The sequence below is a fragment of the Cynocephalus volans genome, chromosome X (genome assembly GCF_027409185.1).
Source record: "Cynocephalus volans isolate mCynVol1 chromosome X, mCynVol1.pri, whole genome shotgun sequence".
Lineage (NCBI taxonomy): Eukaryota > Metazoa > Chordata > Mammalia > Dermoptera > Cynocephalidae > Cynocephalus > Cynocephalus volans.
In genome coordinates, this window is record NC_084478.1 from 53,335,222 (window position 1) to 53,350,139 (window position 14,918).

Consider the following 14,918-nt stretch of genomic DNA (forward strand, 5'->3'; position numbering starts at 1 on the left):
GCCCAATCAGGCTGAATTCCCTCTCTTCAGCATCTTTGTTTAGAAGGATCCATCTTCCACTGGGGCCCTGCAGAAGTCCCCTAAGATTTCCTGAGCCTATCTAAGGCAGTTTCCGCATAAGCCACATTCAATGGTATCACAACCAGGAGCCTTAACATTGCCACCAGAAGGAAGACAGCAGGCAGGAGAAGGCAACGTGACACCAGACTTGAGAGAGAACCTACAAAATAAAGACACCCCAACTCACCTAAAAACAGTAGAGATTTAATATTTCAGGGAATAGATTTGAAACCAGAGATAAGAAAAAAAAAAAAAAAAAGAAATGATCACTTTTTCATTTATGACATAGAAAACAAAACTGAAATGAAAACTATAGCAATAAAATGCTAACACCTTCACAGTCAGAGAGAGAATTTGACCATTTGTGGGTGCCCTCCAACCCTAAATTCAGAAATAAAGACAATCAAAAACTAATGTAGTTGCCCAGCCAAAAACTGCTAGGAGGGATAAAGTGTCAGGATGAAGTGTCAGGTTGCTGCAGGACATAAAGGAAACTCTTGGTTGTCCTATGCTCTTACTGATAGAAATTCATGATTTTTACTGAATGGAGATAGATATTTACATATTAATGTATTTTTTAATCATTACCCATAGTTTAAACACTGAAATTCAAAGTTTCCTTAGGCCTTAGAACATCTCTTTTCCTGTTTCCATTTTCTTTCCTAAGCTTAATTAGAATAGTAAAATTCATAGGCTAGCAAATACTGTAGCAAATGTTGTTGTCAAGTGTTTTTCTCAATTTGAATTGTGTGGTATATATTGTCTATTGTTAGTAATTTTTAAAATGCTTTTATGTACATAATCACTATGAGGCTATTAGCCAAGCTGTAAAATATACTCTTGGTAAAAATCATTCATCTTAAATATCACGGTAACCAGTACAAAGGCATGTCATTCCTGCCTGTGATGGAATACTGTCTTCCCTGGGGCAGGCAGACACAGGCTGAGAAAGGCAACAGTGATTGTGGAAAGAATGCTGCTCCATTTCATATGATTAGATTAAGAGATGAGTGAGCTCCCTGGCTGCTCACCTTACCTTCCTAGACACAGGGTCCACTAGAAATTGGCTACAATACTCATTGAACTAGGTTGTCATATCAAATTCAACCCTGCTATGTATATACACATAGAAGCTGTGAAACTGCTTTAAGTAAACAGTAGTTTGCAGAACACTGTAGGAGAATCTGTCACTTCAATACGCGGAACGTGAGTTTACCTGTTCCTAGAATTTGGGCACTTGGCAATTTCATACATCAGACTAACCAGGAAATTGTGTACTGCATAAGATTTAATTATTTTAAGTCATAAATATTTGGATAAATATGTGTGTATCTATATGTACGTGTGTGTAATTGAAAGAAGAGGAAGGGGCATGCTGACATAGCAGAGTAAAAAGTGAAATCCTACCCCAGCTTGGTGGTGGATGCACGCCAATACACTTGCATTTTGAAAAGCATCCGTGTGGTCTGGTTATTTTTAAACGACCGAAAACGCTGGCCTTTTGAAGAGGGGTTCAGGCGTTTCATCGGCCCAGAAAATAGTGACTGGACTGGAAAGGCATCCAGACCCCAATTCTGGGCCCTATGGGTCGCAGTTTTTCAAGGAGATACGAATGGTTTCCGGGGAGAGCACCAGAAAGGGACTCTAGGACCCAGCAGCTACGCATTGGGCCAGCAGGGCCCGCTGTACCGCTTTGGACCCCGGCGTGGCGCTAGCCGTCTTAGGGCGCGCGTTCGCGGCCCGCCTGGGGACAGTTGCCGCAGAGACGCCGCGGGCACTAGGGCGCGCCAGCGGTGCACTGAGCGCGTGGCCGTGTCCTGGAGGGGCCGCGCTGCTCGCCCCACCCCAGCCGGGTCAATCGCCCCCAGGCCCAGTTCCAGCGTCCCGGCCTGAACCGGGCCCGCGTGCCTTCGGCGGGCTGCGCAGAGCGCGGGAGCAGGTCCGGAACGGGCTTGCCGGGAGCCCCTCTGGTACCCGCCGCCGCCCCCGCCCCCGCCCCTGCGTCCGTCCCCGGTGCGCGCCGCTGACGCGCGGAGATGAAATTCCCGGCCTCCGTGCTGCCGTACCTGTTCCTGTTCGTGGCCGAGATGACGGCGGCGCTCTACCTGAGCAGCACTTACCGCACGGGAGGGGACCGCATGTGGCAGGCGCTGACGCTGCTTTTCTCGCTGCTGCCCTGCGCGCTGGTGCAGCTCACGCTCCTCTTCGTGCACCGCGACCTGAGCCGCGACCGTCCGCTAGTGCTGCTGCTGCATCTGCTGCGGCTCGGGCCCCTCCTCAGGTGCGTGGGGAAACCCAGAGCTAGCCCCTGGCCACAGCCTTCCACTTGCCGAGCGGAGGTGGGTGGCCTTCCGGGAGGGACAGGTGGCTGCACTCAGGGCTGGGCACAGGGACAGCCCGCCCCGCCCCTCGGCCCCACATTCCAGTCACAGGAATGAGACAGAATGCTGGCATAATGGTGATAAAGCTGCATTCCGGTTAGGTGCCATCATATGAAATTGCCAACAATCAGCTGAATTTGACCAACGGAAATAGCATTTTCATGTAGTTCATCCTCGTAAAATACATGGCTTTCTCTGCGGTCCAGTGCGCTCTGGCAGGACTGCCTTGTGTGGTCACAAACCCCTGGGAAGTGTGTTGTAAGCCAGGCTTACAGCAAAAGCGTGTGTAGGTAATTTTATCAAACTCATGGGGCTTCCCGTGTGCCAGCCACTGTTCTAAGCGCTTTACGAATATTTATTTAATTCTCATCTAGAAGTCTAGAAATCCACGCACCATTCTTTTGTCTTGGTGGCGTCGTGTGGAAACATATGGGGTTGTAGAAATGTCATCTGGCCGTGCCTAATTTATAAACATAGTCATTAAAGCTGATACACATGAAGAGAAAAACTGGCAGTGTGTTAAGCAAAGAAAAACTTAGTGACATTTCTGGAAATTACTTTTTATTAGCACAAAGCAAGTAGAAATATGTGGTAATGAAACAGACTGGCTTATCTAAGGACCTTGAAGGAAGTTTGCAGTGTTTTGTTTTCTTATCTTTCATCTCTATAGGGAAAGCAAAACAAAGGGTGTATATCTGGATTGGAAATAAATTTATAATACTGAATTTTAGACATAGGTGACAGTGGAATTTGAAGAGCTAGAAAGGCTGGAGACACACCTCAGCTGCCCGAATATTCAGCTAGCCAGGAACCTTTCCTACCAGGAAATCAGTCGATCTCTCTCCCTCGGCCCCTCGAAAAAGAACCATCCCAGTGGACATTCAGAATACTGACTTGTAGTTTACACTCCGTCACAGCAAACTTGGTGAACAAGTTTCCCAGGCTCCAGAAGCCTCAGAATCCTAGAAAGAAAGAGAAACAGGTACCCTGGTAGGTGTGAGAAGTTGTTACTGAGGTCCTGATAGCTAGTCAGGAAAAGTAAAAGGGAAAGGGAGTGAGGGGAATTTAAAAAGCCCTGCAACCTGGAGCCATTTGGAACCGAGTAAGCCCTGGATAAGTGTAATCTGACTTTAGGCAAAGCACTCATCATTTCTTAACCTCTATGAAAAGAAAACTCATCATGTTTAAGAAGAGTGACAGGGAAAGGGAAGCTGACGTTTTTCAAAAGCTTCTTGTGCTAGGTGGTGTGGTACATAGTGTATGCTTCAGTTCATTGAATCCTCACCACGAGGTAGATGCAATTGTCCCCATTTTATAGATGAGGAAAATGAGATCCCAGACCACATTCCCAAGGCTTCTTAAAAATTGAGTTGGGTTAATTATGTACCCTGTGGTCTGTGAAAGAAAGCAGAGAAGCAGGTAGTGCATCTTATCAGTAGTTCCATCTTAAATTAAGAAAAAGCTTGGTCATCTTGGCAAAATTAAAAAAATAAATACAACCTCACTTGCCATCCAAGTAAATGATAATACCCTATCATTGCTGCCATTAAAAGTGTTTCTAAACACTAGGAGTAACACAAGATAAAGCCAATGACATAATATTATATATAATAAAAGGATTACAAGAATAAACCTGAGCTTAAGGCATACATTATGATGTTAAGAGCAGTAATTTCTGGATGGTGGGGTTATGGGTGATTTTAATTTTGAAAAATATAGAAAAGTATGTACTTTTCTCCTTTATTATATAATTTTATATATTCTTCAGTTTTTACCATAAAAGTATTTTAATTTTATTAAGAAAATAAAAAGTTCGGTGCTTTGAAGAGAGAACTTCTCAGTTATATTGAGAGTTTCAACACTGTAAAATGACCTATTTCCATAAAGTTCTGAATGGGTTGTGTTTCTGAGGAAAACCAGCATAAAAAATTTAAAAAACAACAATAAGCAACTCCTTTCCATCAACACGGAGTCTCTCATTCTTTTTTTTTTTTTTAGTAGACTTTTATTGTTATAGCAGTTTTAGGTTTATAGAAAGTCCAGATAGTTCCCATTACCCTCCCCCCCTCACACACACCCCCATACACAGTTTCAAGAAGTCTCATTCTCATGCAGCTGATTTATTTCAAGGATACTTGGACCTATGACCTTAGAGCTGAGATACACAGAATATGGTTCTTAGCTTCCAGATGAAAAGAAAAGCAATTTGTTGTTGTGTATTAGCATGACTTAATATCTTACTGGAATTTCTTCCTGCTGACTGTTTGATTCTGTTTAACTCTAAGACATCAGCCTTACATAAAGATCAAACTTATTTCCCCCAAACAAAGGTGTTCCTTCCTCCCTTTATCAGTTAAATTTAGTACTAAATTGTTTTTGGACAGTTAGCTTTTTTTTATCTTTGGGTGGGTACTAGCCAAACTCAAGTTCTTTTTAGATAGATGCTGTTTTTGAGTTCAGGCAGGATGATGGCCCAGTTAAACTGCAATAAGTCACACTAATGATTATGAGTTAAATACTACTAATTAGGGCCTGCTGCTTATTTTCTTTAGGGAGGCTTGAGGGGGCACCATATTGTATTTATATCAGTCTTGCATTTAAAACCGTAGTTACAGTTTATATGGTTGTTTCAACTTGAGGCTGGGTTTGAATTACATGAACTTTGGGTAATGCCTTGAGTTTATTTTTCAATTTTAAGGAAAATCTTATTGTGAATTAAATATTCTGGAAAACATCTGTTACCAAAAAAATTTTTAAAAAAGAAATGTTAATACTTTTTATCATTCTTTTACAGTTATGTTAATAATTGTCATAACTTAATTGGAGAAAGTAAATATAAATGAATTACAAGTTCAGTGAATTTCTCCCATTTTTTACTGGTATAATAAGGAAGCTGTGGTTCATGAAAAATCTGGGTTTATAAAATAAAGGCTAAGAAGTTTCAAAAATTTTATAGAACATTGCAGAATTATTCACCACACTATGTATGTCTCTCTATAGTATACTTTCAAAAGAATTCAAAATAATAATATTTGAAGAGCATTTTTTTTTCATTCACAAAGTGCTTTTACATACAGTTTTTTTTTTTTTTTTTAATTTTATTTTGTCGATATACATTGTGGCTGATTATTGCTCCCCATCACCAAAACCTCCCTCCCTTCTCCCTCCCCCCTCCCCCCTAACAATGTCCTTTCTGTTTGCTTGTCCTATCAACTTCAAATAATTGTGGTTGTTATATCTTCTTCCCCCACCCCCAGTTTTTGTGTGTGTGTATGTGTGTGTGTCTGTGTCTGTGTGTGTGAATTTATATATTAATTTTTAGCTCCCACCAATCAGTGAGAACATGTGGTATTTCTCTTTCTGTGCCTGACTTGTTTCACTTAATATAATTCTCTCAAGGTCCATCCATGTTGTTGCAAATGGCAGTATTTCATTCGTTTTTATAGCTGAGTAGTATTCCATTGTGTAGATGTACCACATTTTCCGTATCCACTCATCTGATGATGGGCATTTGGGCTGGTTCCAACTCTTGGCTATTGTAAAGAGTGCTGCGATGGACATTGGGGAACAGGTATACCTTCGACTTGATGATTTCCATTCCTCTGGGTATATTCCCAACAGTGGGATAGCTGGGTCGTATGGTAGATCTATCTGCAATTGTTTGAGGAACCTCCATACCATTTTCCATAGAGGCTGCCCCATTTTACATACAGTTTTTAATCCCATCCACTCTAAAACCTTGTGAGCTAACTGTCATTATCTTATTTTTACAGTCCAGGAATTGAGGCTCAGTAAGATTAAGTGGCTTTTCAAAGGTCTGACAGCGTTTTCTATTTAACCAGTCTAGATCTTGTGTCGCCTCTCAGAGCGTGTGTGTCATATGAAGATAATGTGGCTTATAGGAAATCATAGTCCCTATTTCTTTGGAAAAAGTATCTTTATTAGGGCCAATGGTATCACAAGTTATTTGTGCTGGTACCAACATGCATGGTTTCAGCTAAGGAATAAACTCCTGCTGTGATACTTGATAAATGGTATATATGATGGTTGGAAATGGAGTAAAGTGAAAAAAAGGGATTAACCTGTTGATTATCTACATCAGGGGTTGGCAGACTGTGCCCCACAGGCCAAATCCCCCACTGCCTGTTTTTTAAAATAAAGTTTTATTGGAACACATCCACGCTCCTTGGTTTATGTGTCTACAGCTGCTTTCACGCTACAAAAGCAGAGTTGAGCAGTTGCTACAGAGACCATGGCCTGCAAAGCCTAAAATATTTACTCTTTATGAATACTTTACAGAAAAAGTTTGCTGACCCCTGGTCTCTATCATACTGAAAAACTACCTTGAATGATTTTGATGAAAGTATCTAATTTGTGGGTTTATTTAGACAACCTCTCAAGGAAAACAAAAACAGATTTGGATTAATTGGATGAGTCTTGCAGAATTCCAAAAACCGTCGTTTGTTTCTTATTATCAATTTTCTTAACCAGTAGTGGTGGAAGGTCCCGGGGCCTTTCGCAAATTTATTAAACACTTACTACGTGTAGAATTCTGTTCGAAGACAAATGTATTACCTGGGAAAAACAGTGGATTGCGGGAGGGTCTACCTGGTCTTTAGGGCTACCTGAGCCATTAGCTCATTCTGGGACCTTCTTTCACTTTCATTGATCGATCACTGAAGTTCCATTTCGTCTACAATTTTGTGAATGCTTCCTGCATTATATTGCCCCTTCCTCCGCATCAAGAGAATTGTTTTTTCTTCTGAACCATCAGTTCATTCATTCAGCTCTTGGCATGTGCTAGTGTTTTGTTTGTTTGTTTTAGTCTTTAAAAACTCTAAGCTTAATTTTATTTTGCAAGTAAAACATATTTGTTGAGATGACAGAGCCAAAAACAGATAAGCACAATGAAGAAAATAAACCTCTAATTTGACTGCATTAAGAGAACAATTCCTAATGTTCTGTTGCATATTCTTACAATATTTTTACCGTGGTGTGCTTGCAAAGTATCTGTTGGGGAAAACAAGCCCTGATTTTCAGGATTTACAGATTCTGTAACGCATGTATTCCCATCATGTCTGATCAAGCTACCAGTTGTTAAACAACTGGCTCAAAAATTTCCTGTTTAACAGTCGGCTCTCTCGAGTCAGTATGAGCCAGTTCAAGCATTCCACTGTTCATGTGTATGTGTGTGTGTAATTTGTATATATTTTTATATGTATGTGATTTTCTTTTTATAAAAAAATGAAATTTTCTATATATATTCTATTGTAATTTGCTTTTTTCTCATCAAATATGGTAAAAATATTTATATATCAGTAAGTGTATTTCTGTACCGACAGTTTTAAAGACTGCATAACATTTAATTGAATGGATATATTATGGTTCATTTAATTGTTCTTTTATTTTGGGGACCTTTAGACTATTTCTGGAAATTTGCTATTACAAATAATGCTGTGATTCAAATTCTTAACAATAGTTTCTTTCTAAGTAAGATAATATATGAGAAAATATTTTATAAACTGAGAGTTCTATATAAATATTTGTTCTTTTCATTATTTATTATCCTTATTATGTATATGTCCCATTATCCCATTTAGATTTGAGCACCTCTGAATGAGGCAGTAGTATCCTGCTGTCTTTGCCTTCCCTGTATCTTTCAGTAAAGTGCATCTTCTTCAATCATATATTTGAGAATAAAGACGATAGTCATTTTACTTTATCTTCTAATCCTTTTTGTGGTCAGTGGTTCAACGGTGTGAAGGGGCTAGGCGTCATACAGTCCTCAGTGATAAATCTGAGATTTCCTCAGAGAAAAAAAAAAAATCTCCCCCCCCTTCCTCTCACCCCTCCCTCCCAATAACCTCCTTTCTGTTCGCTTGTCCTATCAACTTCAAGGAATTGTAATTGTTGTGTCTTCTCCCCTATCCCCCACCCAGGTTATTTGCGTATTTATTCATTTTTAGCTCCCACAAATAAGTGAGAACATGTGATATTTCGCTTTCTGTGCCTGACTTGTTTCACTTCATATAATTCTCTCTAGGTCCATCCGTGTTGTTGCAAATGGCAGTATTTCATTCTTTTTTATAGCAGAGTAGGATTCCATTGTCTAATATACCACATTTTCCATATACACTCATCAGATGATGGACATTTGGGCTGGTTCCATCTCTTAGCTATTGTAAATAGTGCTGCAATGAACGTTGGAGAACATGTGTACCTTCGACTTGATGGTTTCCATTCCTCTGGGTATATTCCCAGCAGTGGGATAGCTGGGTCATATGGGAGATCTACCTGGAACTGTTTGAGGAACCTCCATACCATTTTCCATAGAGGCTATGCCATTTAGCAGTCCCACCAACAATGTGTGAGAGTTCCCTTTTCTCCAAAACCTCGCCAGCATTTATCATTCAGTCTTTTGGATATTAGCCATCCTAACTGGAGTGAGATGGTATCGCAGTGTGGTTTTCATTTGCATTTCCCAAATGCTGAGTGATGTTGAGCATTTTTTCAGGTGTCTGTTGGCCATTCGTGTATCTTCCTTTGAGAAACGCCTATTTAGCTCATTTGCCCATTTTTTAATTGGGTTACTTGTTTTTTTGCTGTAAAGTTGTTTGAATTCCTTGTATGTTCTGGATATTAATCCTTTGTCGGACGTATATTTTGCAAATATTTTCTCCCACTCTGTTGGTTGTCTTTTAACTCTGCTAATTGTTTCTTTTGCTGTGCAGAGGCTTCTTAGTTTGATATAATCCCATTTGTTTATTTTTCCTTTGGTTGCCCATGCTTTGAGGGTCTGATTCATGAAATCTATGCCCAGTCCTACTTCCTGAAGTGTTTCTCCTATGTTTTCTTTAAGAAGTTTTATTGTTTCAGGGTGTACATTTAATTCTTTAATCCATTCTGAGTTGATTTTAGTATATGGTGAGAGGTATGGGTCTAGTTTCATTCTCCTGCATGTGGATATCCAGTTATCACAGCACCATTTGCTGAAGAGGCAATCTCTTCCCCAGTATATAGGCTTGGTGCCTTTGTCAAAGAGCAGATGGCTGTAGGTGCATGGGTTCATTTCTGGATTCAATATTCTATTCCATCGATCAATGTGTCTGTTTTTATGCCAGTACCATTGCTGTTTTGGTTATTATACCTTTGTATTATAGTTTAAAGTCAGGTAGTGTTATGACTCCAGCTTTATGTATTGTTGCTCAGAATTTCTTTGGCTATGTGTGGTCTTTTGTTATTCCATATAAATGTTAGGATAGTTTTTTCCATATCTAGGAAAAATGTCAGTGGAATTTTGATTGGGATTGCATTGAATTTGTATATCACTTTGGGTAGTATGGACCTTTTCACAATGTGGATTCTTCCAATCCATGGGCCTGGGATATCTTTCCATCTTCTTGTGTCCTCTTTAATTTCTCTCAGCAGTGGCTTGTAGTTCTCATTATAGAGGTTTTTCACATCCTTTGTTAAGTCTATCCCTATGTATTTTAGTTTTTTGGTGGCTATTGTAAATGGGCAAGCTTTCTTGATTTCTCTTTCAGCATGTTCACTATTGGAGAATAGAAATGCTACTGATTTTTGTGTGTTGACTTTGTATCCTGCTACTTTGCTGAAATCATTTATCAACTCCCAAGAGTTTTTTGGAGAGGCTTTAGGCTGTTCGATATATAGGATCATATCATCTGCAAACAGGGACAGTTTGACTTCACCTTTTCCAATCTGGATGTCGTTTATTTGCTTCTCTTCTCTGATTGCCCTGGCTAGTACTTCCAACACTATGTTGAATAGGAGTGGCGAGAGTGGGCATCCTTGTCTAGTTCCTGTTCTTAAAGGTAAAGCTTTCAGCTTTTCCCCATTCAGGATGACATTGGCAGTGGGTTTATCATATATGGTTTTAATTATGTTGGGATACTTTCCATCTATACCTAACTTATAAAGAGTGTTTATCATGAACGAGTGTTGAGTTTTATCAAATGCTTTTTCAGCATCTATAGAGATGACCATATGTTCCTTGTGTTTGATTTTATTGATATGTTGAATCACATTTATTGATTTGCATATGTTGAATCAACCTTGCATCCCTGGGATGAATCCCACTTGATCGTGGTGTATAATTTTGCGTATGTGTTGCTGTATTCGGTTAGCTAGTATTTTATTGAGGATTTTTTCCATCTATATTCATGAAGGATACTGGCCTGTAGTTTTCTTTTTTAGTTGTACCTTTACCTGGTGTTGGTATCAGGGTGATGTTTGCTTCATAGAATGAGTTTGGGAGAATTGCCTCTCTTTCAATCTTTTATAATAGTTTGTAGAGAATTGATGTCAATTCCTCTTTGAATGTTTGGTAGAATTCTGCTGTTAATCCATTTGGTCCTGTGCTTTTCTTTGTTGGGAGCCTTCTGATAACAGTTTCAATCTATTTTGTTGTTATTGGTCTGTTCAGATTTTCTCCATCTTCTTGGCTCAGTATTGGTAGTTTGTGTGTGTCCAGAAATTTATCCATTTCCACCAGATTTTCAAATTTGTTGGCATATAGTTTTTTACCGTATTCTCTAATGATACTTTGTATTTCAGAGGTATCAGTTGTAATATCAACTTTTTCATGTCTAATTTTTGATATTTGGGTCTTCTCTCTTCTTTTTCTAGTTAGCCATGCTAATGGTTTGTCAATTTTATTTATCTTTTCCAAAAACCAACTTTTTGATTCGTTGATCTTTTGTATTGTTTTTTGGGTTTCAATTTCATTAAGTTCTGCTCTGATCTTCATGATTTCTTTCCGTCTGCTTCTTTGGGTTTGGATTGTTCTTGTTTTTTTGGTTCTTTAAGGTGAAGTGTTAGGTTGTTCACTTGCCTTCTTTCCGATCTTCTGAAGTGAGCATTTAATGGGATAAATTTTCCCCTTAGTACTGCTTTTGCAGTATTCCACAGGTTTTGGTATGATGTATCATTGTTTTCATTAGTTTCAATAAATTATTTGATTTCCTGTTTGATTTCCTCTGGGACCCATATGTCATGAAGTAGAATGCTGTTTAATTTCCATGTGTTTGTATAGTTTCCAGAATTTCGTTTGTTATTGATTTCTAGTTTTAACCCATTGTGGTCTGAAAAAATACATGGGATAATTCCAATTTTTTAAATTTGTTGAGACTTGATTTGTGACCTAACATGTGATCTATCCTGGAGAATGATCCATGTGCTGATGAGAAGAATGAATATTCTGAGGTTGTTGGATGGAATGTTGTGTAGATATCTGCCAGTCCAATTGGTCTTGATTGTTCTTTAGATTGTGTGTTTCTCTGCTGATTCCTTGCCTAGACGATCTGTCCAATATTGACAGTGGCGTGTTCAGGTCCCCTGCTATTATGGTATTAGTGTCTATTTACTTCTTTAGTTCTAATGGAGTTTGCTTTATAAATCTGGCTGCTCCAACTTCGGGTGCATATATATTTATGATTGTTATGTCTCCTTGATGGATCAATCTTTTTATCATTATGTAGTCGCCTGCATTATCTCTTTTTTTGGTTTTTAGATTAGTGTCTAGTTTATCAGATATAAGTATAGCTACTCCAGCTCGTTTTTCATTTCTGTTTGCATGGTTAATCTTTTTCCATCCTTTCACTCTTAGTCTATGTGAGTCTTTATAGGTGAGGTGGGTCTCTTGAAGGCAGCATATAGTTGGGTCCTCATTTTTAATCCAGTCAGCCAGTCTGTGTCTTTTGATTGGGGAAATTAATCCTATTACATTAAGAGTTGTTACTGAAAAGTGTTGGTTTACTCCTAGCATTTTATTGATTGTTTGTTTGGATGTCTTAAGTGTCTTTTGTTCCTTTCTTTCTGATTTACTGTTTGTCTTCTGTATTTGGTTGCTTGGGTTATAGATAAACTTTTTTCTTTTTTCTCTTCATTCATGGGATTTTTATTTTACTAGTGGGTTTTGATTTTTCTTGAGTTTTTATGGCAGTGGTAGTTATTTTTCAGGTACCAAACCCAGTACTCCGTTGAGAATTTCTTGTACGGGTGGTCATGTGGCAGTGAAGTCCCGCAGTTTTTGTTTGTCTGAGAAATATACTATTTGCCCTTCATTTCAGAAGGATAGCTTTGTGGAGTAGAGTTTTCTTGGCTGTCAATCTCTGTCTTTTAGTATTTTGAGTATATCATCCCATTACTTTCTGGCTTTTAGGGTTTGTAATGAAAAGTCTGATGTTAGTCTGATTGGGGCTCCCTTATAGGTGATTTGACACTTCTCTCTTGCAGCTTTTAAAATTCTCTGTTTGTCTTTGAGTTTTGCAAATTTGACTATAACATGTCTTGGACAAGACCTTTTTGGGTTGAATAGGTTTGGGGATCTTTGAGCTTCCTGAATCTTGACATCTGTGTCTTTTCCTATACCTGGGAAGTTTTCTTCCACTATTTTATTGAATATGTTTTGAATGCAATCTCCTTTTTCCTCCCCTTCTGGAATACCCATGACTTGGATATTTGAGCACTTAAGGTTGTCTGATATCTCTTAAATTTTCTTCAATGTTTTTAATTCTTTTTTTTTTTTTTTTGTCTGCCCCTGTTATTTCAAACAGCCCATCTTCAAAGTCAGATGTTCTCTCTTCTGCTTCTGCAAGCCTGCTGGTTAAACTCTCTGTTGTGTTTTTTATTTTGTTGAATGAATTCTTCAGCTCGGCAAGCTCTGCTACATTCTTTTTCAGGGCATTGATTTCCTTTACATTTCTTCCTTCAGGTCCTATATACTTTTCCTCGTTTCATCATGTTGTCTATTTGAGTTTTCTTGTATCTCATTTAGTTTCTTTAGAATTATCACTCGAAATTACTTGTCAAACATTTCAAGGGTTTCTTGTTCTATAGGATCTAGAACTTGATAGTTATTACTCTTTGGTGGTGTACTTTCTTGATTTTTCATATTTCTGGTATCTTTCCTTTGCTGTTTCGTCATTGTGGCAGGGGCTTTCGTGGTCCACTTGTTTGACACTATTGTCTGGCTAGGATGCTGCTGGGGTTGCCAATTTGGCACAGCTTCCTCAGTGTCTGCTCGGTTGCCCACTGGAGCCTCGGGTGCATGGTCGCCTCAGGTCTTGGGCCTCTCTGGGGAGGCGCCTCTCTCTTCAGCGTGGCCTAGGCCAGGCTGGGGACGGAGTCGGGCAGTGGCAGTGAGGCCTACCTGGTGGGTCATGCGCTGGCACCACAGAGCACGTGGTCTCCAGAGATCTCGGGCCTCTCTGGCTGAGCGCCTCTCTGATCAGCACACAGTTGGCCGGGCTTGGGATGGAGTCGGGTGGTGGCAGCGAGGCCTACCTGCTGGGTCCCGTGCTGGTACCGCAGGGCGTGTGGTCTCCATAGATCTTGGGCCTCTCTGGCTGAGTGCCTCTCTGATCAGCGCGCAGTTGGCCAGGATTGGGATGGAGTTGGGCCACAGCGGCAAGGCCTACCTGTTGGGTCGCATGCTGGCACCTGTTTTATATGTTTTTATGTGATATATTAAAGTGTCCTTGACCCAGCCGGACAAAATATAGTAGACAGACCTGTCTATCTCTCTGTCCTGCATTCTCTCTCTCTCACATGCACACACACACACACACACACACACACACACACACACACACACACACAACTATACTCATTATCCCAGGACCAAATGGTAATAATCACAAAATGTGTCCACTTTGTACTCACCAGAAACCTTCCCGAATTTCCTGTCTTATATCAAGCTTTATTTTGTTATTTCAAAATATGATGTATTCTCCTTGCCATCGTTGTCTGGGGGTGAGAGTATAAACTTGACAACCTTCCATAAAGTAGATGGAGCCATAAAATCTTCCGGCAGCATTATGAGGTCGTTATAAAAGTGAATGTTTACGGGGAAAATGTCCTTTAACAATTTTTAAACGGAAGGCCATTAACATTTTTCTTACTCCTAGGGAAAACCCACATTTTCCCAGCATTTTATTATGGAAATTTTCAAACACAGAGAAGAAACTTGAAACAATTCTACAGTGAACATCCAAGTACCCACCACACCTAGATTCTACAATTAACATCTTGTTCCACATCTTTCCATTTATCTATCCATCCACCAACTCATTTGTGTGTGTGCACTCAAGATAAATTGCAGACGTCAGTAGTCTTTCCCACTTCAACACCCATATTATTACCTAGAGAGGACATCTCAATTTTAAAAGCCAGCTATTCTCAGTTTGGAGAGGTTAAGGCTTAGTCTCTAGGGCAGGCTTGGACTTCCATAAATAAGACATACTTGGCAGGTCTCTAGGTGTGATTGACATTAACCTTGCCCTTTAAGGGCTTATGAGAACAGAAAGTCAGGTAATATGTTGTGGTCTTCCAGTGAAATGCTATATGGCAAGCTGCCCTGTACTGGGAAATCTTCCACCTATAGCTTCCGCTTTAACTGGGGTGGTTTGGGGATATCTGTTGGATGTGGAACACATAGGTATACTGTATTATCAT

At 39.7% G+C, this 14,918-nt stretch overlaps 1 protein-coding gene across 1 annotated transcript; it reads left to right on the forward strand.

The window, feature by feature from the left end:
• Positions 1-2,096: 2,096 nt before the first annotated feature.
• LOC134367991 (endoplasmic reticulum membrane adapter protein XK-like) lies at positions 2,097-13,680 on the forward strand. Its single transcript, XM_063084622.1, has 2 exons — positions 2,097-2,341; positions 13,578-13,680. The coding sequence occupies exons 1-2, from the start codon at positions 2,097-2,099 to the stop codon at positions 13,678-13,680; spliced, it is 348 nt and encodes a 115-aa protein (XP_062940692.1).
• The last annotated feature ends 1,238 nt before the right edge of the window (positions 13,681-14,918 follow it).

What these genes read in the sequence shown, in the direction of transcription:
- LOC134367991 (XM_063084622.1), top strand. Translation starts at nt 2,097, where the DNA reads ATGAAATTCCCGGCCTCCGTGCTGCCGTACCTGTTCCTGTTCGTGGCC. An exon ending in CGGCTCGGGCCCCTCCTCAG is followed by an intron (nt 2,342 to 13,577) that starts GTGCGTGGGGAA and finishes GGCCTAGGCCAG; the next exon opens with GCTGGGGACGGAGTCGGGCA.